The sequence below is a fragment of the Colletotrichum aenigma genome (genome assembly GCF_013390185.1).
Source record: "Colletotrichum aenigma strain Cg56 chromosome Unknown KSG_Cg56_contig05, whole genome shotgun sequence".
Lineage (NCBI taxonomy): Eukaryota > Fungi > Ascomycota > Sordariomycetes > Glomerellales > Glomerellaceae > Colletotrichum > Colletotrichum aenigma.
In genome coordinates, this window is record NW_023500911.1 from 4,459,754 (window position 1) to 4,484,789 (window position 25,036).

The window sequence follows — 25,036 nt, forward strand, 5'->3', positions numbered from 1 at the left end:
GTCTTGCGTCAGAAGCCAAAGTGCTCTGGATTTTGCAACTAGATGTTCCTCAAGGGTTAACCCGTGAGGGCATCGCCCGGCGGCCTCTCGGAGAACTTGTCACCTGCTCTAGAAATATTAGGATCCTGCCCTACCCGTGTTATTACCTGTCCATCACCTAACGCGTACGTCGGTACACTGTCCAACTCTCACAATGATGAGATGTATATAAGCCCCGTGAACAACTTTCCAGGTCATAAAGCGGCCAAATCCACGGAGTCAGTGGATGTAGTTGCAAAGATACATCATGATACGGCAAACAGCGATTGAGCGGTTGACCAACAGACGCTGGGACGGAGCTGGATGTCGTGTTCCGAACGTAGAACCCATTCTGTTTCTCGCGTATTCCTCCCACTGCCAAGCAAGACGGCAACAGAAGAGTGCCACCAAGGCGCGAACTTGGGCTGCTCAGCGTGATCTTCAAACTCGCACAAGCATCAGGAACAGATGCCGCTGAAATCAAACAATCAGATTTGTCGCCTGCACCTTCAGAAACGAGGCTCTCTTGCCACTTTATACCTTCACAGAACGCTTACTCAATCCTATAGGCTTTCAATCCCAAAGGTATAAATATCAAAGCAGGGCACCGGTCGAGGATGTACCAACCAATAATATCGCAAACCAAACGGGCGGCAGATCATCGAGGTCTCCAGTGGTGTCTCCCAATCTCTTTAGGGTGCCATGACTGGATACGGAAGGTTGGGTGCCTGCAGACATATCAGTAACCATTCGAGCTCACATCGGAATACCCAACAGATATCCCAAGAAAGATGATGGGGTAGGACACTCGCGAGGTCCGAACACCCTGTGAAGTTAACAACTGCAGGCTGCCCGCCTGTCGCCAACGCGCTGTCCATCGTCGTATGCCAGGCGGCACATAGCACCCACTCTAATGAGACTGTATTGCCTGCCAGTTTTGAAATTGATCAGTACCTCCCCCTTTTATACCCCAACAACTCTTCAGTCTCACGCACCTCACCGCAGCCATGTCATTGCCGGAGTCCGCCGCTGCCCCAACCACCCGAACAACCTTCTTCCATCGTGCTTGCACCTATATAAGTACCTACAGGTCCACGATCAGCTTCAACCTCAACAACAACCACAAATCTGGGGTTGTAAGCTGATCTGACCCAGCAATCAAAGAACTTCAAGACCCAGTCACCACAAGACACCCACAACAACCGCAACAACCACAACTGATAATCCGCTGGCCGTCGCGCCCCCATCCCCAACCCGTCACTCATCACTTTCCGTCACTTATTCGCCTTCACTCTCTCCTGATAACAGGACACCAACATCCAGTCAACAACACAGAGACCTCCTGTCCCGCCACAGCTCGCCCAAGCCCCAGCGCCCACACATGACATGAAGATGATCTGTGTACTCGTCCACCGATCTAACAAAGCAGACCATTCACAGCGCACATTGCCCTGGCCTCCGACGCCATCGGTCCTTGATGGCCGAATTTGTACACCAGCACCCCAAATCCCTGGTTGCAAGCCAAGCTCCCGGCCGATTGCCGCTCCAACGAAAACCTCCAAGCACGTCTCTGACTACAATATATATATATAGTGTACGTGTATCCACTCCCAATACTCGCATAACCGTGACCCCCTAGCTCAAGGTACGACGAAGTGGGCTTACTTGGTGAGATCTACCGATCTCATCACTCCAGTCTTTGCATGGTGATACGAATATGACGACGACGACGACGACGACGACGACAACGGGGACGCCGGTACCACACTCGCATAACAAATATAACCATCACAGACACGTGCACTCACTCAGACCACATTTCCATTCATTCATCTAGCTCAATTGCCCGTTTATCCCTCCTCCAACGGCCTCCTCACGAAAATCTCCAAAACCCCCCTGACCCTCTCCTCAACAGCCTTCCTCTCCTTCGCCGCAGCCGGCACACCGACCTTACATACCGCCCGTCCACACACCTCCGCGACCCGTCTCTCCCTCGTCCGCCGCCTCGCCAATGCGGCCTCCGCCGCAGCATTCCCGCCCGTCAGCCGTCTGAAACTGAGACTGCGTCGGTTCGGCTTCGGCATCGTCAGCGCCTCTACCTCGGACCTCGATATCGGCGCGAGCTCCGAGACGACCTTGGACAGCGTGGCCGTCAGAAACACGAAGGCGATGTTGTGGTTCGGTGCGGTGGCGAGGATGTCGAGAACGGCTGTCTTGTCGTCCTCGATCTCGGGAGCGGGACGGGAGGTTGTGGCGACTTGCGGGATGGCGACCTCGATCTTCGCCCAGAGGGAGGCGGTGATGATGCCATCCGTGAGGCCTGACAGGAAGAGGAGGAGGACCTCGGCCATGGCCTCAAGGCGGTGCAGGGAAGGCGTCTCAACGGGGAGGGCGTCAACCAGGGGCTGGTCCGTGTCAAGAGCCTCGATGAGCGCAAGCACCTGCGCGTCGCGGGCGTCTCTATCTTTGAACAGCCACGCCGTGTCGTCGAACGGCCAGCTGGGCTTGTCGCCAGGGATGAGGTGCTCCTCAATCATGTTTGCGTCGGCGATGGCGCGGGACGTCATCACTTCGACGGCCTCGGTGAGTTTGAAGAGCTCCTTGGGGGCCGCACAATGGACGTCGAGATCGTAAGGGATCGAGCCTGAGCCGTTGGGGACCCGTGACCTGACGAACTTGCGGATTCCTCCGTCCGGGATGCGGATGAGTTCGTCGATCGATCTGCCGAAACATGTCGGGAGCCAGGAGGCGCGGACGGGAATGAAGTGGTCCCGGCCGTCTTCCACGCGAAGAACCAGGATGTCTTCCAGCGATGAGCGGCCGTCATTGAGGGCTCGTACATGAGACATGTCGCTGACGTGCACCTCCAAGACGGCGCTGATTGTCTCCCCTGGTTCGAGTGTTACCTCACTGCCGAGGTCCGGTTGTTCTCCGTCTTCAACGTCGGCTCTTTTAAATGACGTTCTGAGCCATGACGGCGGACTAGAAGAATCAGAGTCGTCCTCAATGGTGGGCGTCTCGACAAAAGCAAACTTGGCTGGGACGCGCCCGGTATTTGCGAGAGTCAGCGTGGCAGTGTGTCTGCTGCGATATCCAATGTCGCCAAAGTCCACGGCCTCGCCGACATCCACCGCCCCCGTCTCATCCTTGGCCTGGAGATCGTAGTTGTCCAGAATAACTGTGATGAGCGGCCGTCCCTCGTTTTCGGCCCGATCCAGCTCCTTTGCAACCTCGGCGTGGACCTTCGCTTTCAGGTCGGGCACCACGGCGTCGTAGTCAAGTGTGAAGACGGAAATGATGGGCTTGTGGTCCGAGGAGATGATCCGCTGATGTGAGGTGTAAATATCCAGCTGTATCCTATCAGTGAAGCCTTCTTTTGTGACAACTTCCTCCGGCTCGTTGTCGTCCTCGTCGTATTCATCGTAGTCGACCCCAGCTTCGCCAGTCGGCGGAGGCTCTTCACCGTCCGCATCTGGGTCGTAGTCGAACAGGACGCTCTCATCATCAGTCGCATGATCCAGCCCCTGTGCCGTCATCTCTTCGTCTTTCTTCTTCGCTTCCTCGGCATCCTTGACCTGCTGCTCGTATTCCTCCCTATCCTTTCGTGTCCGGTACAGAATCCGATCACACCAGCTTGGGGCTCTCTGCTTCTCGCTCGAATCAAACAGACTAATAGTCCCAACATCGTATTTATAAGACGGCAAAAACGTAATCGGCCCTTCCCGCCACCCGTCATGGAAGGCCTTCTTCTCCTGGATGATTCTCCGCAGCTGGTCGTGCGGCAGCAGCGAATCCAGCGTCGCCTGCAATGAAGCAGGGTCATCGCTCGGGTCCGGCAGAAAGTCGTCAGGATCCGGCAGCGAGCTCGCCGAGTCGTGCTCACTGGGCTCCGACGAGAGCGTCGTTTCGATAGTGGACGTATCATCGTCACTATCTTCCGCCTTGCCGCTTTTGGAGCTCTTCACCACCAGCACTTCCCCGCCCGCGATGACCTTGCGCCCCCGTTTATCCAAGTCGTACTCTCCGCGTGTATGCAGCAACAACAGCCGTCGGATGTCGTTTCCAGGAAGCCCGTCTACCCTGAAGTTTAGATCACCAAGCCAAAACGCAAAGTCCTCGTCGCCAATCTTCTCCGGCTCTGCGTCGTTCTCCCCGGCCAAGTTGATGGGGTCGAACTGCGTCCGAGACATGATCTGCCCAACATCCCAAAGTCTACGGTCAAGATACGTTTGCTCCGCGCCGCTAGCAAGGTGGCAGTTGACAAAGACCATGCGCGTCGTCTCGCCCAGCAACATTCTTGTAGTCACTGCGCCCTTGTTGCCGAGGTATCCAAACAATCCCGTGCCCACAGAGACAGTGCTCACGTTGCTGATGGTCGGGGCGACCTCCGGAGATGCGTACGCCAGGAGACACAAGCCTGACATTTGCTCTGCCGCCACAAGCTCGTAGCCGGGCGGCATGGCCGCTTCTAGAGCGTCCTTCCACTTGTTTATGGGCCCCGGGTCGGAGTACATCCGGTTCATGTAGTCCCTCGCCATGTTCAGGTCGACAATCTCCTGCAGGCCGAGCACATACAGCCCAATCTTGTCGCCTCCGACCACGTGCACGGCGTCCGGCTGGGTAGCCGTAGCCGCAGCCGGGACTGGTGACTTTGGGTTCGAATTCGAGATTGGAGACTTTGGATTCGACGTCGTTGACGTTGGGGACTTTGGGTTCGAAGAGCTCTCAGCCACTTCATTGTCATCTTCAGCGGCGAGCTTGGTGTCAAGCGTCGGCGTGGGAGGGATGGGCGGGTTCGTCTCGACGGTCTCGCCATCGCCCACATTCAGCCGTGACAGGGCCGCATCGAGCCCGTACCCGTCCACGAACCAGCTCGCGAGGTCTTTGTCGGTGCCGGGGCACGCGGCGACGTTCCAGGTGCCGATCTTGACGCGGATGCGGTGCGGCCGGACGTACTCTGCGCGGCGGGCGAAGACGGCACGGGCGAGAGACTGGGGCGTCGAGGTGAGGTCGACGGGGTCGGAGGTCGTCGAGGGGATGGTGTCGGAGGGCGCCATCGCGGAGGGCGAGGCTTGCGGTGCCTTTGTGTGTACTCAGAGCAGGTTTCGAACTTGGTGAAAGACGATAGGTAGGGGTTTTGGATGCGGATACAGGGGGGGACAGCGGCTGGGCCGGTGGGCTCGGGAGGGAGCGTGTGGGTTGGGATTGGATGGTGGTCGATCAGGCCGGAGTCGTCCGGCGCATGATGTTCGTATTTTCGGTGCAGAGTCGTCGTAAGTGAGGTCACGGACCAGGATGGTGAGGATTATGCGTTGTTGGGGAAGGGAGGCCGGAGGACGGGACGAGACCTGGCCCAAGGGTCGTAGGGATACCGGACGAGGCGGCTGCGAAGCTGTAGTGTTGGTGGTGGTGTCGAGAGCACTTCACTATATGGGGAAAGAAATGTGGGAGAGGAGGGAAAGGATCCAGACTGAAGAAAGGATTGAAGCACGAGACGATGTGCCCAGGGATCTTGTTCTGCAGTGACAATACGTAGCAGTGACAGTCCAGTCAGTCAGTGTCTGTGACTCCGGGCGGCAGGGCGAGTCGGGCACTTTTCGGTGGGTGGCATCAGTGACGTGCATCCCTCCCTCGCTCCCTTTCCTCAGTGGCCAGTGCCCGTGTTTTTGGGGGTCACTTGGAATGACAGGGGGAGGCCCAGCTGAGGTCCAGCACATCCCCTCAGTATGAGATGCACTGCCACAGCCGGTATTGGCGGGGTGCGGGAGCTGCGATAAGATGATCCGGCCACACGATAAGGCTGTCGGACCCACCTCAGAACTGACCTCATCCACGGTGCTCGCAGCCTTACGAACCGCGCCTTCACACCTCGCGATTCCGTCACCAAACACCATCACCACCACCACACAACCCAACATGTCCCGCCAAACCCCCCGCAAACGCGGCCACAACCGCCACCCCTCCACGGGCCCGCGCCCCGTCCAGTCCGACTACGAATCCGACGCCGCGCACTACCTCGACACCCACCCCGTCCCGGACCCGAACCCGGCCCTCCTCCACCGCACAAACACCGACCTCAACCTCTCCGTCCTGCGCCGCTACCTCCCCTCCATCAACGCCACCCTCTCCATCGCTGCCAACGCCGTCGTCTACACCTTCAACCCCTCCCTGCCCGGCTGGGACAAGACCGGCATCGAGGGCACCTACTTCCTCTGCATGCAGGACCCCCTACCTCTGCCGGGTGTGCCTCCGGCCCCGCGCGCCTGCATCTTCGTCCTCAACCGCCGCGGCCTCGAGAACGTCATCCTCGACCTCGGCGACGTCGCCGACTTCGAGGTCATGGACGAGATCTACATCTTCCGCCTGCGCGGCGCCGCCGAGGAGAACAAGGTCATGGGCATCTGGATCCACGCCGACAAGGACGACACCCGCGTCATGAACGCCGCCATGATCGACGAGACGCTGAAGCAGGTCCGCGCCTTCCAGGAGAGCGGCGCCGCACAGCAGCTGCCCCCGCAGGAGGAGGAGCTCGGCCCCGCGATGCAGGCCATCGGGAGGAAGCTGAGCCTGAGCGACCTGTTTGGCGCGCAGAACGGGGTCAAGGGCTAGGAGCTCATGGTGCGTGACGCGAAGGCTAGAGGTGTGGAGTTGATGAGGAGAAGTCAGGGGTGGGAGGGCGCCGCGGAGTGGTGTAGAGGATGAAAGTCAAGTTCATGAGCATCTAGTCTGAGGAACAAGACTACGAAGATGGATGCCAGCATTACGACAACGGCATAGAGACGAAAAGTAGGGCTCGATGAGATGAGCAACGGAAAAAAGCAATGATACCCATAATTAAGAAAAGTCATTTTTCATACATGAGAGAAAAGGAGGCAGGAGACACATCGCTCCCTTAGTCGTGACGCAGGTCTAGGGGCCATCCTCTATTAATGAAAACCCCCCAAATCCCATTTCCGGCCGTGAACCGCCATTACCACATGAAAACGTCCCCAGAGCAGGCATAGCCGCAGACTCATACGGTGCCACTGATGCTCAGCTCCCGAATCTCCTGCAACACCTGCTCGACCCGCTGGTCCAGGTGTCCCTGCGCGTACTGCTCTCTCGTGTCGGCGTCGAGGTACTGCTGCACCTGCGCCATGCGGCTGTACGCCTCGGCGCAGAAGCGCAGCTGGATCTTGACGAGCGCCTCGAACGACGGGTCGAGATACGGCACGCGCAGGTCGATGAGCTGCGGCAGCTCCGTCGACAGCTGCTCGTTGAGCTGCTCGTACGCCGCCTTGGCCATCTCCATCTCCTTCTCGGCGCGCGGCAGCTTCGTCACGTCCTTGTCGGGCTTCTCGACCAGCTTCTTGACCTTGGCACGGAGGGCGTCGTAGTCGAGGAGCTTGTGGCCGCGCTTCTTAATGCCTGCGGGGTTATGGTGTCAGTAGGTTGGCCGCCGTGGTGGTTGTGGGGTAAGTGAGCACGTACACTCGTTTACGTCGGGGAAGTATGCGCAGAAGCGGGAGATGGGTTCGAGGACGGCTTGTCTGTGGTTTCGTCAGTCGCTGTACTTCGCGGGTGGGGAGCGGCAAGAACGTACTGGTACGGTCCGTCGAGCGCCTTGATCGTCTCGGCGTCGAGATCCTCCACGGCCTGCTTGTAACTCCTGCTCACGCCGTCCTTGGCGCCCGAGTCGCCGTAGAACGCATCTATCGTCTCGGCGATGCGCATCTGGGACGCCGTCATGGCTTCAATCCGTCAGCCCAACCTGTCCACCGTCCTTCTTGGCAACACGCAACTCACCTCGCAACGAATCAAGGTATCCCTTCGCCTCCTTCTGCAGCCGTAACGATGCGGCCTCCATGGTTCTGAATCGTCTGTTGAAAAAGCAATGCACGATCAGCAATTCGCTCTCGGTCGGGCGTGTCGCGTGTGTGTCGTGCTCACCTTTCCTCAACCTCATAGTCTCGGTCGTTCGTCTTCTCCACATGCCCTGCCAAGCGTCAGAATCGATCGTCGGGGGGAAATGCCGTTGGATGACGAACCCGTCTTCATCATCACCTGCGTCGTCGCGCGGTTGACATTCTTCTTGAATCCTGCAGCCCGTCAGCCTCCATTCCTGCCCAATGTGTGTTTCGCGGTCCCTCTGCACGGGAGGGGTTTGGCTTCGTTCGGTTTCGCGAGTGGCGTAATGCGTACCTGCCCACGACATCTTGCCGGTTCCTTCTCACTCAGGCAAATCCACCTTAAAAAACACAAAATGCCCAATCTCGGAGTCGTGCTCGTTATGCTGAGGTATTAATTCTCGCGTGTCGTCGTCAGGTATCTCTGTTTCGTGGTAGGTGCGTGCGTCGTTAGAGGGTGGGAGTTTGTTTCGTCGTCTGAAGGTTTGGTGTAGGTAAAGGGAAAGGGCGGCTTTGGTGGTTTTGATTGCGCGGACGAATCACTCAAACTCAGGCTGGGGAAACCCAACGACAATGGAAGACAGTGCAGTGCAGTGCAGTGCAACAGTGGGCAGCAACAAGCGGGAAAACCGACGTCAGCGACAGAGGCTCAGACTGCGCCACGTCCTTAGCGGCCTTGGCCCCTCCAACAGGTGCTGTGGTGTGCCTAGCGCCGGGCGAGCTGTGGCGCAGCGCTGGCCGCAAGTGCCGCTTTGCCGGGTCCACTCTGGTTGGGCTGCTTTTTTATGCTTAACAGGGCTGAATGTGAATCACTTCAAAGATCAGCAAATGAAGGAGCCAGCTTCAGTTGAAAGTGTCTCCAACTTCAGGTTGTTTTGACTGTTTTCTCTTCACTTCACTGGACCATGCAGTGATTGAAGATTGCACGTGGGAAGATACTTTCTTCTCATCACACTGTCCCTTGTCCTACAGCCCCATGTAATAGCAGAGAAAGCAAATCCCCTTTGCCCATTGCTCATTCAAACTATTTCTTCTTCCAGACTCCAGACTCTTGGTTGCCCAGGCATTTATCTAGGACCGTTTCATCTTTTCCTTTGTGCTGTCAGTAGCTCCTGATGATGGTGTCAGCTTCCTTTTCAAAGTGCAGGAGTTGTCACCAGTACCTGAGCTATCCCTCGCTTACATAACTTATCCAGGAACCACAAACCTTGTGCACAACACCCACTCTCTCTCGCCTTATGCAGCCTTATGCAATCCGGCCCCCACCTCCAATCGCAACCTCCAATTCTTCAAGCTCCAACCATCACTCAAAAATCTCCAATATCCCCGAACCCGAACCCGAACAACAACCAACCTCCACCACCACCGCAGCCGACGCACACGATGGCGGCCCCGAAACAAGCCGCCGCCCGCATCCTCCTCATCTCCCTCGGCAACCCACGCCCCTACACCGACACCCTCCACTCCGCCGGCCACCGCATCCTCAAGCACCTTCAGACCTACCTCCCCGCCCAGCCCGCCTTCTCCAGGACAACCGACTTCAACAACGGCAAGGGCTGCCAGGCCTCCATCGGCGAGCGCTACTCCCTCCTGCAGTCGCCCACCCAGATGAACGTGTCAGGCGGCTTCGTCAAGCGCGCCTTCGAGCGCGAGCTGCGCCGCATGGGGGGCCGCGTCGACCTGCTGCATCTCGTCGTCGTCCACGACGATCTCGAGCTGGGCCTGGGCGACGTCCGGCTGCGCAAGTGGTTGAGCAGTCACAGGGGCCACAATGGCGTCAAGAGCATCAACAGGAACCTGAAAAAGTCAGACTACGAGGGCGCGAGGTGGGCGAGGATATCGGTTGGCATTGGCCGGCCCGAGGGGCGCGACCGGGAGGAGGTTTCTAGCTATGTGCTTCGTCCCATGACCGACACGGAGACGCGCGCGCTCGATGAGGTTGCGGTGCCTGAGGTATTGCTAGCCTTGGCCGACTTTGAGAAGAAGCTGGAGGAGTACGCAAAGCTCCCCAATTCGCAGGCTGCAGAATGAGGGGTGCCGGTGTGGTTCAATTCCTCTCTATGCATACCACGGCGGAGACGGCGTACTTATGAACGGGCCTGCTGCGCCTGAAGGCCATATCCATTGGCGGCTCTCTTGATGCTGGCCAGAGTCCTCCGTTTACATCAGCCTCGGATGCCCGCCAAGATTCGGTCTTGGATGCATCAACCCTCCGCTCAAGCCTGGTCCGGTCCGGGTCGGCCGTCGAGCCACTTGCTCATATACGGCCCGTCAAGCCAATACCCGAGCTTGGCGTAGTAACTCCTCACACCAACACCAGAAATGACACTAATCTTCTCACTACCATGCTCATCCCTCGCTATCCTCTCCGCCTCCTCCATGAGGAGGGTGCCGAATCCCTGGTGCTGGAACTTCTTCGGGTCGCGCGCGTGCACCGGCACCGCCGTGCCGTATACGTGCAGCTCTCTCACGAGACTGGTCGGCTGGCCGACGAGCTCCTCGCGGTAGGTGTACTTTTCGGTGCACTTGCGTAGACGCAAAAGGGCTACGAGGATGTCCTGCTTCGGGTCCTCATAGGCGAGGAACGTCTCCCAACCGCCGTTGGCCGTGTAGTCTCGTCGCACCAGCTCAATCTGATTCGGCCGGATCTTGTTCTTCACCTCGTTCACGCCCACCTCGCGCGTCCTCACGTCTCGACATGTGGTGCCAAAGTCCTTCATCCTCGCCAGCGCCAACTCGCGCAGGTTGCCGTTCTCAACGCCGGAGGTAACCAGGGGCATGGGAATGTCTCGCTGGACACGGTAGATACGCGTCCATGGCGGGATCAATGCCAATATCCTCGCGACTAGATCGATGAGCCCGTTTGGTGTGTAGTTTTGGTAACGTCCTGTGCGCCACAGCTCGTAGAGACCTGTGCCTCTAATAACGAGCGTCGGGTAGATCTTGAGGCCGTCTGTTCGGAAGGCGGGACTCTCAAAGTACTCCCTGAATTGGTCCAGGTCTCTTTCCATGCCCACGTTCGGCAGGTCGGGCATCATGTGGCTGACGACCTTGAACCCGGCGTCCTTGGCGAGACAGAACGTCTCGGCGACGGCAGCGACCGTGTGGCCACGATTTGTGTCTCTCGCGACGTCCTCGTAAAGCGACTGCACTCCAATCTCCAGTCTCGTGCATCCGTACCGCAGCATGTCAGTCAAGTGGGGCTGCCAGCAGTAGTCTGGTCTCGTCTCGATCGTGATGCCGACGCACTTGATGTTGCTCATCTCGCTGGCCTCCACGGCCTCGTCCACGTTCGACGTCTGGTAGCCGCTCAGAGCGTTGTGCAACTGTGCGATGAAGTCTTCTCTGTAAGACACCGGCAGCGACATGAAGGTGCCGCCCATGATGATGTACTCGACCTTGTCGACGGAGTGGCCGAGGGACTTGAGCTGGTCGACGCGGCCGCGGGCCTGCTCGAAAGGGTCGTATCGTGCTCGAATGGCGCGCATCGATGTCGGCTCGTATCCGGTGTAGGACTGTGTGCTGTACTCAAAGTCGGAGTCGGGGCCGCCTGGGCAGTAGACGCAGATGTTGCCGGTGTAGGCGATGTGCGGACACCTGTGAGGCTTGCACATGACGGCGACGACTGCGATACCTGAGGATGTGCCTGGGATGTGTCAGTATAAGTCTTGTCGTTAGGAGTAAGAGAGACCCACGGATTGGCTTCGCAATGAGCTTCGGTAGAATGTACTTCTTGTAGTGCTCGGGAATGGCCGCGATGATGGCTGTCAAGGGCGGGATATTGGCGAGCTTGTGCTTGCGCGCAAACTTGTTGCGCAGGGAGTTGAGGTTCAGATCCCTCTGAGGCTTCTTGGGGTCGCGGACGGCCTCATGGTCCTCGATCAGGGCGTTGGCGATGTCTGCGCAGCATCGCAGGAAGCGCTCGTTCTCAGGGGGCAGGTTGACGTTGGAGGTCCGCGTCTTGGTGACGGTGACGGTCGCGGTCGCCATGTTGGACAGAGATGCGGGTGGTTTGAGGGAAGTTTCGTTTCGATCTGCAATTTTTGGGTGTCTCGTTTCGTCCGGCTCGTCGTGGGTTTTGTTGTTTGCAATATCAATCTCCGCAAGGTCAAAGAGCGGGAGTCACCACTAGTCGCTGTCCCTCACTTTTGGGAAATTTTGGAGGGGCCGTCAAATGCAGGTCGCTGGCGTGGGATGGTGGGGTAATCAGCCACACCTGGAGAGAAAACGCACCGCCACACGTCAGACAGCAGTGGGGTGCTGACCGTGCCCCAATCTGCAGCCGGTTATTGGCCCGGCCGGATTATCCAGTATCACCGACTGGTGCGGGTTTTCCCGGGCTGCAGGCCCCGTGGCTCGCGCTGCAGACCCGATTGTCTCGAAAGAGCTCGGTTCAAGTTTTGCTTGGTGCCAGTTCGACCCTTCTTTTTGGAAAGTGACGTGAATTGCTGCAGCTCCTCCTGTCCTGTCTCTTTTTACGATACCTACCTTACCGAGATACTCCAACTTTGCAGCATCTCGTTCTCCTCGGCCACTCTCCCCTCCATCCTCCGTCCTCCCACCGCCCCCCCACCGACTCGGTCTCTTTAATTGCGCCACACCGTTTTGTGCTGCGCATCCTTTCCTTCTCCTTTAAACGCACTTCCCACACGCAACCACACAGACGCCCAGCATGCAGTCCTTCTCGAGACAGATGCGCCCGGCAGGCAAGCTGCTGAACCAGGCCGCCAGACGGTCCTACAGCGCCGCCGCCGGCCCTTACACCAAGACCATCGACAACCTGCGCATCAACGGCGAAACCAAGGTCCTCTTCCAGGGCTTCACCGGCAAGCAGGGAACGTAAGTGGTGTTATCTTTGTCCGACGCCCGCCGCCCCTGGCTCGGCCGGCTGGCGATATCAGGACGCAGCAGAAATGGTGTGGGCAAGCTGGCTAACACGTATCTCCCCCGCGATAGCTTCCACGCGCAACAGGCCATCGACTACGGTACGCGATGCTATTTCCGAACCGCAATTGCGCATCCCGCGCGTCTATAAAGACAATCTCCGAGGCTGATATCTTTTCTCCCCCACCCGTGTAGGCACCAAGGTCGTCGGTGGAACGAACCCCAAGAAGGCCGGCCAGGAGCACCTCGGTCTCCCCGTCTTCGGCAACGTCAGCGAGGCCGTCAAGGAGACTGGCGCTACTGCCACTGCCATCTTCGTCCCGTACGTCATCACGTCGCGAAAGAAGCTTGCTTGAACATATCAAGAGACCCGAGTTGACACCCCAGCACACAGCCCCCCTCTGGCCGCCGCCGGTATCGAGGAGGCCATCGCCGCCGAGATCCCCCTCGTCGTCTGTATTACTGAGGGTATCCCCCAGCATGGTACGTCGTGATACTCGCCTCACATCATACACCGAAGCTCCCCCACTTGCAAGCTCCGATAAGCTCACACTCACCTCGCCAGACATGGTCCGCATCACCAACATGCTCAAGACGCAATCCAAGACCCGCCTCGTCGGCCCCAACTGCCCCGGCATCATCGCCCCCGGCCAGTGCAAGATCGGTATCATGCCCGGCTTCATCCACAAGCGCGGCCGCATCGGTATCGTCTCCCGCTCCGGCACCCTGACCTACGAGGCCGTCAACCAGACCACCCAGGCCGGCCTCGGCCAGTCCCTCGTCGTCGGCATCGGCGGTGACCCCTTCTCCGGCACCAACTTCATCGACTGCCTCAACGTCTTCCTCAAGGACGAGGAGACGGACGGCATCATCATGATTGGCGAGATCGGTGGTTCCGCCGAGGAGGACGCCGCCGACTTCCTCCGCGCCAACAACACCGTCAACGGCGGCAAGCCCGTCGTCTCCTTCATCGCCGGTATCTCCGCGCCCCCCGGCCGCCGCATGGGTCACGCCGGTGCCATCGTCTCCGGCGGCAAGGGCGGTGCCGACTCCAAGATTTCCGCCCTCAAGTCCGCCGGCGTCATCGTCGAGCCCTCCCCCGCCGGCCTCGGCAAGGCCCTGTACGACGAGTTCGTCCGCCGCGACCTCCTGTAAATCGCTCGACGTTCAGAACTCTCGATGAAACCATCACCTCCTGCGTGGGACGAAACCGTAAACAAGAGGAGGAAAATACTAAGTGAACCTGTGTATGTAACATGTTAAAGAGACCTGTTTGAAGCGTGGTAGCAGTTCGCCGACGCGGTGCCCAAGGCGCGCTCATCCGGGCGTGGAGGAAACGAGGCGATTTTCCTGCATCGTGTGTCGTATGTGTGTACGTCGTCGAGATGTTTGCCGCCGCGCCGCTTCCGCCACCATGAAGACTCGATAGACTGGAATTCGGCAACGCTGGGCAGGGAGGGAAATTCAAGAAAGAATTAGAGGAAATGCCCCGGTTTTTGTTCCTCGCGTGCGCCGTGTATCGCGGAAGTGCCTTATATATTTTGCTGCTATGGCGTACTTGCCGACTGCTACACAAAACCGCACCCCTCCCGCATCTAAATCTTCCCGTCGTACGACTCCCCATACCGGGGGTGGAGGGGAGTGCCAGGGGTCGTCCGTCTCCGAACCCCGAGGGGAAACAATCACACCTGGGCCGGCCCGACGCAGGTAGAAATATGGGGCGAGCAAACGCCGGATCAATGGATGCAGGCATTTGGCAGATACCTCAGACAGCCTTGCCTGGCTTTCACATTGTGAGGGATCCGTAATCGGGGATAGTGACCTGCAGCTTGGAAGCGCTGGATGCTACATTCCACGCATTGGCTTGATGCATTTTACACGATGAAATGGGAGTGCTCTACTGTTGAAGCTTGAAATTTGGAGAAGCGAGAAACTAAAAGACGACTGTAAGAGTGTCCCCATGCGGTTCCAATTGTAAACTCCCTCCTCCTTTAACGCCATGTCCGTAATGCAGGTAAGAAACAAAAGTCTCTGGTGACTTTTAGCCAATGTCTGACGGAGGAAGAGTGCTCCGGCCGTTTGCCTATGCCCGCCTCAACCCCGGGGCCGCCCTTCGAAACGCATGCAATGGAAAATGCGAGCCGTCGTGCCGCCATGAGGTTTGGGAAGACACAAAGTCCGGCAGCCTCGTAAAAAAAGAATATGTATGCCGAGTCCATGCGTTGCGGCACAGTCCTCTCCCCTCTTGTGCGTGGAAAAAAAGCAAGATCCGGCCCCTTCCCCGTACGCTCGCCAGCCATGTTCGATGCCCGACCCGCCCTGATTCTATAATGTTTGATGTGACTCCCTATTCGATGCGATTCCCTCTCTCTCCCTCATGGTCCATTCTCCTTCATGGTGATGCATCCCCTTCTGTACCGTAGTAAAGTGATGTCGCTATTTTCGGACCACGGTGATCATTGCTCGCCGAGGAGCCGAGCCGTGATATCGCCCATATACGCCTCCTCCAGCTCGTAGTCCTCCCCGCCGTTGCGGTCGATACCCACGAAGACGAAGGCCTCGACGACGGCGTCGACTTCGAAGCCCATGTTTACGAAGCGGTCCACGAGGTCCTTGTTGTAGCCCATGTACCTGTGTTTTCCACTGTCAGTCGGATATTCTCCTCTGCTCAAACATCAAGCAAACCCACCTTTGGGAGTCGTCGCCCTTGGTTACGGCCGCCTCCTGGCGGTACTTTGTCGTGTCAAAGTCCTTCGAGGGCGCGCCTGCGTGCAGGACGGCCCACTCGTGCGCCTTCTTCGCGAAGGCCTCGGGGTTCTCGAGCATCATCTTGGCGACCTCGGCGTCTTGCGGGTCTTTGGGGTTCGGGAACTCGAGGAGCATGCGGAGGGAGAGGAGGGCCGTCTTGATCGTCTGGACCGGGGACCAGCCGGAGCCGAGGGTGTCGAGGCAGATTGCGCCCTGGTGGGGGACTTTGTTAGCTGATGACAGCATGGAGGGGAGGGGGAGGGAAGGCCTACAGTCTGGGAGCTGACGTTGGGGTGCCAGATCTTGGTGTCGAACTTGATGATGGGCGACTTGAACGGGTAGCTGTCTGGGATCTTGATGTCGACCGTGTACTGGCCGCCAGCGTAGGGGGTGTCGGGGGGCGCGGGGAAGGTGCCCTTCAGGTGCAATAGGTTGTTCTCTTGAATCGGCTGGGCGAAGACGCCAGAGTTGTCCTGGTCGCTCCTGATGTCGTTCAGCTCCTTGAGGATTCGCCTCTCCTTTGGGCTCGACATGGTGGGTGGCTTAATTGTCTGATGATGGAATGGGGTATTTGAACTGCTGTTGCTGGTATTGATGCTGTCTCTCACACCTGGCGTCGTGCTAGGTGTCTTCCCTCAAAGACTCTTCGTGGGGATTCGCAGTTAAAAGGTGGTGAGGTCAAGTGAGGCGCACTGAAGTGTTTGGGTCTGGTCGTTCTGCAAAGCAGGAGGGTGGAAAGATGGAAGGCGGACGTGCCCCTCAGAAAGATGATGCTGGAATGGTCCGTGCGGACCGGCACTAACATTAGCGCCCTTGCACCCGCTGGAGGGGAAGACCTGGAACGGGTCTGTGGGGCTCGGAGGGGTTCTGGAGCATATGTCACTGGTGCTGTCATGTTTGAACGTCTTATTGCAGCCAATTATTACCTACCTTATGTACTGCACAGAGCTGAGTACTGATGGTTGATGGTGATTGGGCTGCTATATTTAACGAATCAGTGAAGATTGACATGTCAAATGAGAGGACTCTTCTGCTTTGTCTTGTTAGATGAAGATTCCCAGATCCTGGATGAAAGAAGTGACAATAAGGATCCCAGGGACAAAGGGACAGGGAAAACAATAAGAGATCACAAAGACAACAGGAATAACTGATTAGAAGAGCTGCGATGAAAGTTCAGTTATTTTCTCTGAGATATCTATGCCAAGTAACTGATTTGGGAATCTCCAAGTCCTACCATAGCAAGAGGTGAGACCAAATTTCGAGTGCCAGAATGGGTGTTATAATTACGGTACTTATCTCTCCTCAAGGTACAAAGTCCCCACGGCCCCAATCGTTCGAACGTTCTATTGACAGAATTTCTTCCTCTGATCTAGCTGCAATATCGTGGACGTTGAAGAATGCACGCATGTGTTTGTGTCGGCTGCTAAAGTGTAAACGCGACGCCGTATGCTTACAAATATGTTGTGTACCTGGGTGATGCCCTTCCAAATGTTTTCATCAAGATGCCCGCATATTTCCTTGATGAGCTTCTTGAATTTATGGCTTTCACTTAATTCTAACTTTGGTTCAATTGCCGTTCGCCCCAAGGTTGTGTGGCCAAATGTTGACGGTTGAGGCTGTCGGAGACCATGTGTGGGCTGAAAATTCAAACCCACCATTGTGGTCTGCTGCGAACTTTGTAACCCCATGACCCGGGTGGCTTGTTATTCAATATTTAAGCAGCCGTGACGGGTCGCTTTCGGCACCTCCCAAGTTCATTCAACATTATCCTCCAGTATCCTCATCGCCAACATGTCTCGTTCAGCAACTCAGACCGTGGAGGGTGAAGGCCGCAGTCTTCCTCCCTCAAATCATCTTCCATACTGGGACATTTTAGACTCCGATATCAAAGAGAACACAGAGGGTCATTTCAAATGGAAAGTTTCGTCCTTCCACGTCGCCCCGGGCTTCCAGACCCGACCAGCGGCCTCACCTTGGCGTCTCTTACTCGTGTCAATGTTGGTTGACCCGCATCAGGAAAAGACCGACGGCGCTTTACAATCATGGGACGACGAGGAGGATCATCTAGTGCCAGAAGCGTTAACACGGCAGCCTCTGAACAGTCCCACAAACGAGCCTAACCAGAAATGGGTCCGCCGAACTGTGTTCACAGACGTAGCACCCCAAACGTCTGACGGCATGTTTTGCGTTGGCAATCCTGAATGCGTTGGTAATTGGCTTATAGCTGCCTACGTATGGGGAGAGAGCCAAGGGTGGGTAGACAGCGTTGATATCAGACGCCTGGCAGCCTTCTCCCCAATCATACGGTAAGCCACTCCCGTCCGCATCTCTAATCCGACATGTAGGGAACTCGGCTAATCTTAGTCCCAGGCACGATGTTCACCACCTGGTCGAAGAAAGGGGCCCAGACAACCTAGAACTTCATCACTGGGACTTGGTCTATCAGAAGAAGGTATCTAAAGATGGCAAGTTGCGTGATGTTGTCGATGAGCCAGTTGATGACGAAGATTACGGGGCCTTTACGACGGCGACATTGACGGGAAACCTTGCATCAATACATCCAAACCTCAGGCAGTTGAGGTTTAATGAATCCCAGGTTCTTAATGAGAAGCGACAGCGGCCGGGATCGTGTCCGTGTGCGAGAGACCCGTCATATGTGATAGTTGATGAGGCTCCTGTCAATGAGTCTTCTGAGGATGAGGCCATCGCTCCGACAGCCGATGAAGCTCATATGAAAGAGTTTTTTGAAGACGAGGCCGTCGTTGTTGAGAAGCTTGAAAGCCAACCTAAGGCCAGAGGTGGAACCTGTGCAGTAATGTAGCCGACAACCTTGTAGATTGTTTACTTCAATCTATCAGCTTTGATAATACGAGACTTCTTATTGCAACTTAAAAGAGAACTTCAGCGAGTAGATGTACTTAGTAGTTTTCAGAGGCATGACCCAATATCAACCAGAATGGAGTGGTAACGTATGAAGGGGCTGTAGACCCAGATTCGCCCAGCAATCGTAGCATAAGGTACGAATCTGTAAGAAAGTAGCAAACAATTTTTTGAGATTGTTCACGAATCACTGGATCTACGAGACTTTGCTAATGGTCTTGCGATGCCTTTGCCAGCCCTTCGAGTAGCGCTTTTACGCGTACTACATACCTCGTAGCATAATTGAAGCTTTGATAAATCCCACCAACATCAGCCTTGCGAAGCCACCACAAGAGTTCATCGTTGTACATGACTGGCTGATGTCTCGGAGTGACCCCAATCGCAAACGTGAAACTGAGAATATCTCCCTTAACGCGCTTTTCAGATCATGCTTAATTAGGACTAACGGCTTCTATATGTCCCTCAACTTTCCTTTTATGAGGGATCTTACCTTGACACACAGCCTCAGCATGTACTTCGGCTTCTTTTTCAGGTAGCTTTAGGCGGTTGAACTACGCTTTTGCCTTCCGCCGCTATCCAGAATGTCGTTGAATGCGTTAATGTACGCTTTGAGTTGATCGGAGAAAATGCTAGGCTCTGTGACGACCCGTTCCCTCTTCTCCGCGTAAGACTTTGGTTTTGTACGCAGGAGATCGACTAGCGTGATCGAATGTCCAGCCGATATGCGCCGATATTCAGACATCTTATACCAATCCTGACAATGTTTGGTACCTGAGTGGGAGTCAAGCAACCTTTCATGAAACTTTTGGCTGGAAATGTCAGTCAACCTTTTTCACCGTTGGAACTTGCATTTTCTTACCAAACACAATGCGAAGACGCTACGAGTTGCCCTATATCCACGGTTTCTAGCCACTCCTTGCTCTCCCCCCAGAGATAAGCAACAACCAGCCATTTCCCGTCGCTTTCGTGAGATTGGCAGGAGGCTGGTGGTGAAGATAGAAACCGGCGGCTCCATCTCTGCTGTTGTTTGCCATAGGGAGCAATATCAGAAGGGCGTTGGAGAGCTGCTTTATTTTGTGGGACGGGATGCTCGGCCCACGACTGAAGGCTTACATCATGCATAATCTGATGTGGAAGGTCCATCAGCATGAATCTGAGAAGCAGACACCACGGCGAGTTCTCCTGCTTGGATGGGTGATCGAAGCCTGGGGCCACATGGTTGGAGGAAATCATCCACGGGAAGGGGGTGTCTTTATCGTGACCGTGGGGGGACTTCTCTGCAGTTGGATGTCGGACGTTCCACCACGGGCGCTGCTCAATCGGAGGGGGTTGTCCTTCCCATTGTGCGGTTCGATAACCTTGACGAGACATGGTGTTGTGAGTAACGAGGACCAGTGCAATGTGAAAAGTGAGAAGAAGTAAGGTATGATACACAGACGGTCTTTTATTCTCAACTAATTTGAAGTTCTGGCTAAAGGGGTGCTGGATATCATTCGAGATTTGAGAGTATTACGGTCAGCTCACGAAACCTTTACCGCGTGACTCTTGTGGATCTTTCTTCCGTTACCTTGAGGGAAAGCAAATGCTTCATTTGTCCACCCCTTCGACGTCACGCGAGCTCATCGACGCTCCAGTGACAAGGCTCCGGGAGTTGAGGCACCAAATGATTTGCTGGGTTAGTTGCCCAGATGCAAGAATGCTGAACCGCGATGGCAAGCACGGAGTTACCGAAAGGTTCAGAACCGGGCAGGCCGGCTTAGATGGCGGGCTCCAGCGTCAGATGGGATGTTGCAAGTGATGTACAAAGCGTGCATAGGCTTTTTGGAGTAAATAGCGTGCCGTCATAATTCTGCGTAGATATTGGCGAGGAGATAAGATCGAGGTAGGTAAGGAAGAGGTAAGTAAAAGGAGAAATGGGTAGGTGATGAAGTAAGTAGAGGGTGAGGTTGACAAAGGGAAGGGCAGGTAGCAGGGGGAAGTGCATATAGAGGAGACCATAAAAGACAATGACGGACGACAAGAGGAAGGACAACAAGAGCGACAAGGACAGCGACGAGGACGAAGAGGGACGACGGCAACGGACGACGATGATGGACGACAAGACCAAGGACTATGAGGACAGAAAGAATGACGAGGATGAGTCACAAGAGTTAGCAGCTCTCAGGCCTGTTGAATAAGCACCACAGGGTATGAGAATTGAGATAAATGGGCAGGTCTACATAGTAGAGTAAGCCTGGTTCAGCTTCAGCGTTCTGGGTGCCGGCCGCCCTAAAAGTGGAGAAGCCGGCGCCGAGGGACGGAGCATCGGGTCGCACCTGCCTCTAACCTTGGAGATGACTAATCAGTATGGGATAGCACGTGACTCCAGAGCGTCCTTTCCGGAAGAGGGATAGCCCGAGGGAGGAAGGTGCTGTGGAAGCGGGCTGCGCGTTCCTCTGGCGCCTGCCGCAGAGGGTCTGTGCTCAAGGTACGAGGCAGGTACGGCCACCAACGTGCTTACCTACGCAAGACGCAAGCAGTAGCAGCCTCGCACCTCGTCGACCTCTACCCTGGCCTGGTCGCTCGCATCCACCCAACTCCATCATCATCACAAGCTTCCACCACCACCACGCTGTCCAATTTTTGCTGTTTATTCACACACGACACACACACACACAAGCTACAGAGACGACGGACGACGGCTAGAGAGACGCCATGGGACAGAACCAGAGTGGAATGGGCGGGGGAGGCGACGGCAAGGACGACAAGGACAAGAAGGTACGCAGACGCAGCTAACCCATCGAACTGATCTCAAACAACCCTCTTAAAGCATCAATATCTAACTAGCACTTCTACAGAAGGAGAAGCCCAAGTACGAGCCTCCTCCACGCCCTACCACCAGAGTCGGCCGCAAGAAGAGAAAGGCTGCCGGCACCAGCGCTGCGGCCAAGCTCCCGGCCGTCTTCCCTACGAGCAGATGCAAGCTCCGCCTGCTGCGAATGCAACGAATCCACGACCATCTCATCCTCGAGGAGGAGTACGTCGAGAACCAGGAGCGCCTCCGCAAGGCCAAGGCGGCTAAGGAAGGAGCTGCCGTCGGCCCCGAGGGCGATGTCGACCGTCTCGCCGATGAGCGTGGTCGGGTCGATGACATGCGTGGTAGCCCAATGGGTGTCGGCACGCTCGAGGAGATGATTGATGACGACCACGCCATCGTGAGCAGTACTACTGGTCCCGAGTACTATGTTAGCATCATGAGCTTCGTCGACAAGGATCTGCTCGAGCCTGGTGCCAGTGTGCTGCTTCACCATAAGAGCGTCAGCATCGTTGGTGTCTTGACCGACGACGCCGATCCTCTCGTCAGCGTCATGAAGCTGGACAAGGCACCCACAGAGTCATATGCCGACATTGGTGGTCTGGAGACACAGATCCAGGAAGTCAGAGAGTCGGTCGAGTTGCCCTTACTGCACCCCGAGCTCTACGAGGAGATGGGTATCAAGCCGCCCAAGGGTGTCATTCTCTACGGTGCTCCCGGTACCGGAAAAACCCTCCTCGCCAAGGCAGTTGCCAACCAGACTTCGGCCACCTTCCTGCGTATAGTCGGAAGTGAGCTCATCCAGAAGTATCTCGGTGACGGTCCCCGTCTCGTTCGCCAACTCTTCCAGGTATGCACAATCACTATCTGCTACTGTCATATTACTAACATCACTAGGTTGCCGGCGAGAACGCCCCCTCCATCGTCTTCATTGACGAGATCGATGCTATTGGCACGAAGCGTTACGACTCGACATCTGGAGGTGAGCGTGAAGTCCAGAGAACCATGCTGGAGCTTCTGAACCAGCTCGACGGTTTCGACGACCGTGGCGACGTCAAGGTCATCATGGCTACCAACAAGATCGAGACGCTCGACCCTGCCCTGATCCGTCCCGGACGTATCGACCGAAAGATTCTCTTCGAGAACCCCGACCAGAACACCAAGCGCAAGATTTTCACGCTGCACACGTCCAAGATGTCGCTCAACGATGACGTCGACCTCGAGGAGTTTATCTCGCAGAAGGACGATCTCTCCGGTGCCGACATCAAGGCCATTTGCTCCGAGGCCGGTCTGCTCGCTCTGCGCGAGCGCCGTATGCGTGTGCAGATGGCGGACTTCCGGTCTGCCAGGGAGAGAGTCCTGCGCACTAAGCAGGAGAGCGAGCCCGAGGGCTTGTACTTGTAAGAGTTTCACGTGTATGACTGGCATAGATAGAGACGAACGAGGACGAGGGCGGGCGAGGGCGGACGAAGCCGGACGACGGCGGAGACAGACAGCTACGATAGAGATAATAGCAAGCAAGTCTGATGACAGCCCGCATCATGCATGACAGTGATGCAGACGTGGCCTTTTGAAAGTGTACAGCAACAACCAGCTTGGGAAGGACTGAGAGGCAACCGAAAACCCTTTCCAGGCATGTTTGCGCTACTCGGCGGAACAGCCTCGATCACGACAGAGCCCTGCGAACTGACCTTCGAACTCTGGCGTAGATGCACGCACGAGATGACAGGGACAGATACAAACACAAGCCTCCCGACCCACTCTCCTGCTTGCGGCACGAACCTCCCAAGCCACGACTATTCACTCTCATAGACATGTCGAAAGGGCTCTCTGCCTTCCAGTACGGGGAAGGATCGCCACAGTAGCTAGAGTCCGTCGGTGGCCCAGGAGAGGACAACCAGCACTCCGGTCATCGAAGACGAAAGGGACGCGGACAAGCTGTCACTGTCTTTGCTTGCAGAGCAATAACTCCCTCCAATCACCAAGCAGGTCTATGATAAGAACGAACAATGTCAACCACAACCGGCCATTTAGTCACCAGCCAAACCATCATCACCAAAACACTTGCATACTTCCGACCCACCCCCCAAACCATCACTTACTAATACCCCTCAACCCCGAAAACTAACCACGGGTCTAGGCCGGGCAGAATTGACCCTGGGCCCGCATCCAGAGCTTGCACAATCCCCGGTCTCGGCAACGTTGGCCACGCGGAAAGAGACGAACTCTAACTTCGCCCCACGGCAAAACGCATGATTTGAGGATATGGGTGCTTACCGAGAGGGTGAGCTGCGGCTGTTTCGGCTCAGGGATGGGCCCTGGGGGACGAAGGCGAATGTTTGGGTTTCCCCAGCTCATGCGGAAGATGGGAATCTTGAGATTGCGAATTTGATGAAATTTGGTATTGCCGCTATGGAAAGGTACAGTCTAACACCCCGCCCCGAATGAAACGAACTCCTTTTTGCCCAGAATGAAGATATTCACGGATTAGACTTTTTGTTTATCATTGCACCAGCCTTCGCAACCTGTCTTTGTCGTACACTGGCACCGGCACCGGCACCGGCGGTGGCGGCGGCGGTGGTGGCAGCTGTGGTAGCGGCGGCAGCGGCGCCTCCGTCACGCCCTCCTCGCTCCCGTACCGCCACGCCGACGCCACGGACGGCGAGTACGCCGGCGCGGGCGTGTCGTCCTCCACGTCGGGCGGCGGGCTCGCATACCCCTGCGGCACCTCCCCGTCGCCAGGCGGACCCAGCAGCGCCACCTCCCGCGCGATGTCCGCGTCCATCACGGCAGAGTAGTACCCGTCCATGGCCATCAGCGCGTGCCACAGCGGCTGCGAGCCCTCGGGCCACTCGGCCTGGCAGGCGAGGATCTTCTTCGCGGAGGTGCGGCGGTCCTGGTACGCGACGGCGTTGCAGTCCTGCCGCGCGAGGATGATGGTCCCCTCGACCTGCACGCCGGCCCAGAAGCCGCGGGACTTGATGTAGGAGAACATGGGCCGCGAGGTCTTGGAGAGGGCAGCCTCGACGGCGCCGCCGGTGCCGAGGGGCCCGATGGCGACGGAGGACTCTGCGCCGAGGGAGACGCGCGGGTGGGTGAAGGCTGCGACCTGGGCTGCGGTGGAGAGGACGAGGACGCAGTCGTAGATGTCGAGGCCGATCATGAAGCCCGCGCCGAGGGTGGAGATGACGAAGGAGGAGGGCGGGGACCAGGAACCGTCGGGGCGGCGGGCGACGACGAGGCCGGAGCCGGCGGAGAGGGAGCCCATGTAGGCGCCGGCGCGGAGGGTGTTGAAGATGGCGAGGCCGGCGCAGGAGGCGAGGATCTTGGGGGGGATGGAGACGAGGGACTTTGTGGAGAGGCCGAGGGGGTGGAGGGGCTGGCCGCCGCGGGCGGACGGGGGCGGGGAGGGGTCGTCGGTGAAGGCGTGCAGGATGCGGGCGGTTTTGGCGCACTCGTTGGGCATGGTGGAGGGCATGAAGCCCTCGGCGCCGAGGAGGTGGGCGGCGCGGTTGATGGGGTGGCCGAGGGTTGTGGTGACGCGGTGGACGTGGTGGGAGACGCCGCGGCCGGGAGGTTTTGGGTAGGAGGAGGAGCGGTGGAAGGGGTTCTTGAGGCGGCGGCGGAGGGTGGATGTGCGGGAGGTGTAGGAGGGCGCGGGGCCTATTGACTGGAGGTCGTCTTCTTGGTAGGAAGGCATTTTGAAGGTATCATGAGGTGGTTGATGGGTATGGAGGGAGGAGAGGAGAGTAGAGGGGGAGAGGCGAGGTGAGGCTTGAGGGTGATGATATACGTTTTGGTCTACGGACTACGGGCGGTGCTATGG

The 25,036-nt window shown here is 57.0% G+C and overlaps 9 protein-coding genes across 9 annotated transcripts; 5 read left to right on the forward strand and 4 right to left on the reverse strand.

The window, feature by feature from the left end:
• Window positions 1-1,868: 1,868 nt before the first annotated feature.
• Window positions 1,869-5,075, reverse strand: IP5P8 (Type I inositol polyphosphate 5-phosphatase 8; the record flags this gene model as incomplete). Its single annotated transcript, XM_037324075.1, has 1 exon — window positions 1,869-5,075. The coding sequence occupies one exon, from the start codon at window positions 5,073-5,075 to the stop codon at window positions 1,869-1,871; it is 3,207 nt and encodes a 1,068-aa protein (XP_037178363.1).
• Window positions 5,076-5,934: 859 nt separating this feature from the next.
• On the forward strand, window positions 5,935-6,627 carry DCP1B (mRNA-decapping enzyme 1B; the record flags this gene model as incomplete). Its single annotated transcript, XM_037324076.1, has 1 exon — window positions 5,935-6,627. The coding sequence occupies one exon, from the start codon at window positions 5,935-5,937 to the stop codon at window positions 6,625-6,627; it is 693 nt and encodes a 230-aa protein (XP_037178362.1).
• Window positions 6,628-7,030: 403 nt separating this feature from the next.
• hob3 lies at window positions 7,031-8,212 on the reverse strand (the record flags this gene model as incomplete). The annotated part of the gene is made up of 7 exons (XM_037324077.1): window positions 7,031-7,425; window positions 7,489-7,547; window positions 7,601-7,748; window positions 7,804-7,877; window positions 7,948-7,993; window positions 8,046-8,096; window positions 8,200-8,212. 7 exons carry the CDS (start codon window positions 8,210-8,212, stop codon window positions 7,031-7,033), a joined length of 786 nt encoding a protein of 261 aa, XP_037178596.1.
• A 1,075-nt stretch (window positions 8,213-9,287) lies between these two features.
• On the forward strand, window positions 9,288-9,935 carry pth1 (putative peptidyl-tRNA hydrolase; the record flags this gene model as incomplete). The annotated part of the gene is made up of 1 exon (XM_037324078.1): window positions 9,288-9,935. One exon carries the CDS (start codon window positions 9,288-9,290, stop codon window positions 9,933-9,935), a length of 648 nt encoding a protein of 215 aa, XP_037178597.1.
• Window positions 9,936-12,576: 2,641 nt separating this feature from the next.
• CGCA056_v008832 (Succinate--CoA ligase [ADP-forming] subunit alpha) lies at window positions 12,577-13,943 on the forward strand (the record flags this gene model as incomplete). Its single annotated transcript, XM_037324079.1, has 5 exons — window positions 12,577-12,743; window positions 12,861-12,889; window positions 12,984-13,110; window positions 13,183-13,271; window positions 13,354-13,943. 5 exons carry the CDS (start codon window positions 12,577-12,579, stop codon window positions 13,941-13,943), a joined length of 1,002 nt encoding a protein of 333 aa, XP_037178594.1.
• Window positions 13,944-15,244: 1,301 nt separating this feature from the next.
• Window positions 15,245-16,069, reverse strand: CGCA056_v008833 (Ubiquitin-conjugating enzyme E2 1; the record flags this gene model as incomplete). The annotated part of the gene is made up of 3 exons (XM_037324080.1): window positions 15,245-15,419; window positions 15,478-15,749; window positions 15,809-16,069. 3 exons carry the CDS (start codon window positions 16,067-16,069, stop codon window positions 15,245-15,247), a joined length of 708 nt encoding a protein of 235 aa, XP_037178595.1.
• A 1,258-nt stretch (window positions 16,070-17,327) lies between these two features.
• CGCA056_v008834 (uncharacterized protein) lies at window positions 17,328-18,357 on the forward strand (the record flags this gene model as incomplete). Its single annotated transcript, XM_037324081.1, has 2 exons — window positions 17,328-17,842; window positions 17,907-18,357. The coding sequence occupies 2 exons, from the start codon at window positions 17,328-17,330 to the stop codon at window positions 18,355-18,357; spliced, it is 966 nt and encodes a 321-aa protein (XP_037178600.1).
• A 2,753-nt stretch (window positions 18,358-21,110) lies between these two features.
• CGCA056_v008835 (26S proteasome regulatory subunit 4-like protein) lies at window positions 21,111-22,614 on the forward strand (the record flags this gene model as incomplete). Its single annotated transcript, XM_037324082.1, has 3 exons — window positions 21,111-21,173; window positions 21,254-22,060; window positions 22,108-22,614. The coding sequence occupies 3 exons, from the start codon at window positions 21,111-21,113 to the stop codon at window positions 22,612-22,614; spliced, it is 1,377 nt and encodes a 458-aa protein (XP_037178601.1).
• Window positions 22,615-23,713: 1,099 nt separating this feature from the next.
• CGCA056_v008836 (SH3 domain-containing protein) lies at window positions 23,714-24,910 on the reverse strand (the record flags this gene model as incomplete). Its single annotated transcript, XM_037324083.1, has 1 exon — window positions 23,714-24,910. The coding sequence occupies one exon, from the start codon at window positions 24,908-24,910 to the stop codon at window positions 23,714-23,716; it is 1,197 nt and encodes a 398-aa protein (XP_037178598.1).
• Window positions 24,911-25,036: the final 126 nt, after the last annotated feature.